The following is a 5,374-nucleotide window of genomic DNA, read 5'->3' as shown; positions in this document are numbered from 1 at the left end:
GGCAGGTAAGAAGAAAGAGCTTTTTCTCCTGTGTGCATCAAAAAACCACATCTCCATCCAGCCTGCAGCACCAGGCAGGAGTGTAGGAGATGACTTTGTTGCTCCTTCTGTGTCTACACTGTGAGCAACCAGTGCCCATCTCCTGCCTGGAAATAACACCTATATTCCACCCTAGAAGAAGAGCTCAGCCCAATTTCTCAGGCATGGTTTGGGGTGAAATACACACTGAAATACATGCAGCTGTCCAGGACCCTCCTGCTGGTGGGAAGGGATGGGGAGGAGATGGGGATGGAGTGGCCAGAGTCTGTAGGGCTGGATCCTGTTGCAGAGGTATGAGCGTGGTGGTTGGGACACTCAGACTGCCCCCACACTGGTTGCTTTCCCAAGGCAGCTTCCTAGGCAGGATCACTGACGTTTCCTTGAGCCCAACTAACCTCCCCATCCTTTGGCCCTGCCAGTCACCCTGTGGTCACTCTGGCCATGGTTGTAAGGGAAGGGAACTGAGCCCTTTCCCTGCCCAGTGTTCCTCCTTCCACCCAGCCAGGGCAGCTGTGGGTGCACAACCCACTGGGACATCCCCAGTAGGGTGTTGGCACCTGTCCCCAGGAAGGGACCAGAAGAGTGCTCATCAGCATGGAGCACATCTCAGAGGGTCACTCATGGCTCTGAGCCTGCACCCAAGCCCAGTTCCATTTATATACCTCAGCACAGCCTTGGCTCAGCCTGTTACCCAAATTCTGCCTGTGCTTGAGTGAGTTTTTTGAAGGCTTGCCTGAGTTGTGGAGCTTTGCATCTCTTTATAGCAACAGTGAAGAGGTTGATGATAATAATGAGGAGGCCTTTAATACAAATTTTACTTTAATGAGCACATTTTACACAGTAAAATGGTTGGTGTGTACAGGGTCTTTAGATTCTCTTGCTGATTCTTTTGTAGGTAAGGTCTCCCATGGTCATTATCTGAAAAAACAAACAGAAAGCATTAGTTCTTGTTTGTGGTGCTTGGCTTCAAAGTCCCCTTGGAAAGCATCTGGTCTTGCAAATCAAAACAGGACTGGTTTCCAGTCCATCTCCTACAAACTGAATTATTAAAGCTTTGGATTTCTTCATGAATACCCCAAAGCAGGTAGGGATAATCTGACATCACCCAGCTGGGGTCAGTCTGGTGCATCTCTCTTCTTTAAAAGTGCCAAGCCCAGCCACGAACACATACATCTGGGTGGGTGAAAAGATGCCCCATTGTATGAAACTTTGGTCAGAAATGCCAAGTATGTATCAAGCAATATTTTTTTGATCAGACTATTACAAAGAACTTCCTTCAGCCCCTGGCCAGCTGACCAGCTATGGCTACAGAGCCTGAGGAAGAGCCTGTGCTGGTCTCCAGCACCTTTTTAAGGTCCCCAGCATCTCTGTAGGCTTCGTAGGGCCAGAACCCTGAGGGCAGCTCTAGCCAGTGTTACTCCAGCCCTTGCCCCTGTCTTCTACACTTACATTGGTGATGGTGTCTCCATTGAGTTCAGTGACAGACTTAATCCCTTTCAGGTTTGCAACCAGTTTGTTGTTACCCTCCATCTGAACCACAGCCTGTAGAGAGGAGGAGAAAGGGGTGTTCATGTTACCACTGCAGACCGTATAAACCCCTGCATTTTGTCCTTCCCCTTCAGTACTGAGCTGCCACTGTCCCCTCTGCAAGCTGTTTGGAGCAAGCTGCTCCCTTGGAACTTTCCTGGGATGAGGAGGAGGGAGGGTTGTGGTGACTACAACCCAGCAAGGCTATGGATGTGTACTTTGGGCTCTACAGGGGCCCATTTTGCTGCCATATCTCTCTCTTTCCCCTCCAAATAGAAAATTATTCATGGCTTCTGCACTGTTAGATGCCACAGAGGAAGGATCTTTGGCATCACAAGAACATGAGTTTTAGGGCAGAATAAGGAAGGCTTTTCACCCTGCAGCCCTGATGCTCCTCAGGGCAGCTTCTCATGCAGCACCAAGACTGAGAGGACCTGCACACCCCCAAGTAGATGACTGCAGAGTCACCTGAGCTGGACCAGGGCATGCCACGTTGTCACCTCTCCAGCACCCCCCTGTTGCACAGGGCAGCAACAGCCTGCTTCTGCTTGGGGTGATAGGGAGCAAGGCAGCAATGTGGGGCTGGGGGAGCCTTGGTCAAGTTGGGGAAAAATTTAAGGAGCTTTCAGAAACACAGTCATGGCTGGAAAGCTCTAAGGGGGACAGTCACATCTGCTGCATCTTGGGCCCTCCAAGGAGCTGTGCATCTAAAAAAGCACCAGACAGCACCAAACCCCCAAGGCAGCTATCACTGATCACTGAAATGACTCAAATAAATAACCCAGCAAAATCCATTTATGTTCATCTGTCGTCCAGCTGTTAGACACGTTCATCTGCCCAGGGACTGCTGATTTATGGAGGGTGAAACTCTTCTAATAGCCATTTCCCCCTAATTAATGCATAAGAGACTTCAGTGTTGCTGGGAATTTTAATACACCCAGGACAGCTATCAGACCCCCAAATCAGGAACATTTCTTTGATGGTTGTTCCTCCTGCTTTTAAAAGTCCCTGCAATATCATCTTCTCCCAAAGCAAAGGTGAGAGGCAGTATTTGCCAGCGGTGCTGCCTTGACATTTTATGAACCATTGGAAACAAATGTGCAGGAATCAGAGTTGACCCAATTCCAAGGGTGATGAATCTTCTCCTTGTCAAATCATCTCACCCAGTGTAAACAGAAGCAGTGGAAAAGGCTAGCAGAGAAGTTAACAGCCTCTGGGACTTAAAAGGAGAGATTTATTGGTTTATGATTCATTGGCTGACTTCCCTGTGCTGCCTTTAAGTCAACAAAATGAAGGCAGGGGTATGTTTTGTGTTGCAACATGACACAAAGTCAACCCTTTCCACCTCAAATCTTTCAGACCTTTAGCTGTCAGAAGGCTTTACCAAAGCATCTCTATCCCCCTTTTCCAAACAGTGTATTAAAATAGCTTTAGAAATGCAAAGCTTCATCTGCAGAAGGGCTGTTTGTGGAGGTCATATGGTGTTTTGTAAAAGTGAAGAGGGGAGGTGGGAACTTCAGAGTCCTGGACTCTGAGTTTCTCAGGAGGGTGGCTCAGAAATGGACTGCCATTTTCAGAAAGGTGTCCCTAAGCAGATGTCACATCTGCAGACTTGGTGTCAGCCTGTTCCCCTTATACAAAACCATGCATGCAAACTGAGAGAGACTGGGGAATTACCCAGGTCTTTTCCCTGTGTCCACCGTAACACCCACAGTCTGATCATTCCCTTCAAATTAATCACAGAGGGAATGGCTTGAAAGGAAATCTAATGTCTCTGAGCCCCTGCAGCCCTGGCAGAAGAGGAGCTGATCACTCACCTTGACTTTCTCTCCTGTCAGCATCTCTATCTCGGACTCCTCCCCGATGGTGAACTCGTTGCGCAGCACTTTGCTGCCAGTGGTCACAGTAATTTTGAACTTTTTCCCATCCTGCACAATTTCTGAGATGCTCTTGATGTCCTTGCCCTTCTGGATCTGGTCATCAGGAAGCCCTGCCCAGGAACAAGAGACATTAGGTGGACCTTGAAGCCACCAGCGGGCAGATTCTGCTGCTGAATGGATGTGGCAGGATTTGAGGACCCACAGCTGGGAGGATTTCTATTCTAGTATGGAAAAACCTCCCAAAGATTATGGTCCCCAGAGGACCACATGGTCCTGAGTCTGCTAGGGAGGAAGAATGACAAACACTTTGAACCTGGGTGTTGTGTGGGAGATAGACTTCTCCCTTGTCCCACTGACCTGGCTGGGAGCAGAACAGCTTCCTGCCTGGCCAAGCATCAGAGGGAAAGAAGAAACCCTGTGTTCCTTCCTTCACTGAGAGGCAACCAGAGAAAATAGAATAAATCAAGGCAGGAGGAAGGCACCAACTGCTTCTTTTGATGAGATTCAGAGTTCCTCAGAACCAGCTCACTAAAGTCTTCTACAGCCTGAAGCCTACCTGCCAGGTAGAGCCCCTCCAGCACATGACTGTGCAGAAGTAGTGCTAAGCCTCCTGGATCCCTGCAGGACCATGTTCCCTGGCATGGATGCTGGTGAAAATCTAGCTAGCCACATTCACTGTTAGGCATTTAAACAACCCAACTATTTTTCTGATAAATGGTGTAATTTGGGGGTTTGCAGCATGAGGGCCTGAACGATGTCCTGCTTGCCCTCCGATGTCACAGCCTGACAGAGCAGATCTAAGCCACCAAGGTCCTGCTGCCTTGTCACATGTGTGCAGCACTGCTGAGCTGGTCCATGGCTGCAGAGCCTGCTGGCACCACACTCCTGCAAGCCATAGAATCCCATCCAGCACCTCTTGACCTCCAGGCAGCAGCCAGAGAGGTATTTTCAGTTCAAGTTCACAACTCCTCACACATGCGTTTAAAAGAAACAGACAAATGGCTGCAAGATGACAGGGTGAATTAAGAAAGCTGAGAGATGTTTTCAGCCTCCATCATCAGCACATCAGCACAGATGGATTCTCAAACATCAGAGTGGGTTCTGAGCAGGCAGAGCAGCACACAGCACATGCAGACACTTACCAATGGCTTTCATAAAAGGCTCAAAATTTTCCTGGGACTGGAGCTCGTACTTTCCAGTGAAGCTCATGATGGACAAGCTCTCTGTGCTCCCAACACAAGAGAAGGTGCCTTGCTGGTAGAGTAGAGCTTGGTTTTATAAGGGGTGTTATGCCCTAAAAGCTGGTCAGAGGTAAGATGATGTAATTCTTTTATGGCCATGTTCAAATATTAACATAAAACTGGGCAATGGTCAGTGATAAATTTCTCTTCATTTTACAAATCTCCTTTTACAACGTGGGGGCTGGGAAAATCCTGTAAACCCATTTTATGGAGGTAGTAACGTGGCATCCATAATCAAATGATAAAAATACAGTTGTGCAAAGAGATTAATGATCAGAGGAACAAGCCAAGTTCTCTCATCAGCTTGAAGTCTGGAAGCACTTATCTGGAAGAGGAGAAATTGGTGAAAGATATTGGTGTTCCCTGGAGCTGACACCAGTGGTGTTTCTCCTCATTGGGGTGTTCAGGCTGGGTCTTTAGCACTGGAATGAAGAGTGGTGGCTGTGCACTGCCAGGGACTGACTTGCTCCCTCCTTCTGGTGCCTCGTGGTCCTCTGTAAGGGTGGGTTTTGGTGTAACTCAGATGTAGCAGTAGTCACAAAATCATCTTTGTCCCCTGAGGAAAAACCGCGACTCCAAATCAAATCCTGGGCTTGAAGCTGAATCCTGGGCCCATCCTGAAGACTGTAGTTTAATTCAGACTCCATCACTGTGGCCTTGCCTCCAGAAAGGGGTTTCATGGAGATA

The 5,374-nt window shown here is 48.4% G+C and overlaps 1 protein-coding gene across 1 annotated transcript; it reads right to left on the bottom strand.

Annotated features, from left to right (window-relative positions):
- Nucleotides 1-801: 801 nt before the first annotated feature.
- Nucleotides 802-4,691, bottom strand: FABP1 (fatty acid binding protein 1, liver). Its single transcript, XM_009995611.1, has 4 exons — nucleotides 4,589-4,691; nucleotides 3,384-3,556; nucleotides 1,489-1,581; nucleotides 802-957 (listed from the first exon to the last, which is right to left on the bottom strand). The coding sequence occupies exons 1-4, from the start codon at nucleotides 4,653-4,655 to the stop codon at nucleotides 907-909; spliced, it is 384 nt and encodes a 127-aa protein (XP_009993913.1). The 5' UTR covers nucleotides 4,656-4,691; the 3' UTR covers nucleotides 802-906.
- Nucleotides 4,692-5,374: the final 683 nt, after the last annotated feature.

This window comes from Chaetura pelagica, unplaced genomic scaffold (genome assembly GCF_000747805.2).
Source record: "Chaetura pelagica isolate M959 unplaced genomic scaffold, ChaPel_1.0 scaffold34, whole genome shotgun sequence".
Classification (NCBI taxonomy): Eukaryota; Metazoa; Chordata; class Aves; order Apodiformes; family Apodidae; genus Chaetura; species Chaetura pelagica.
This window is presented reverse-complemented; position numbering and strand designations above follow the sequence as displayed.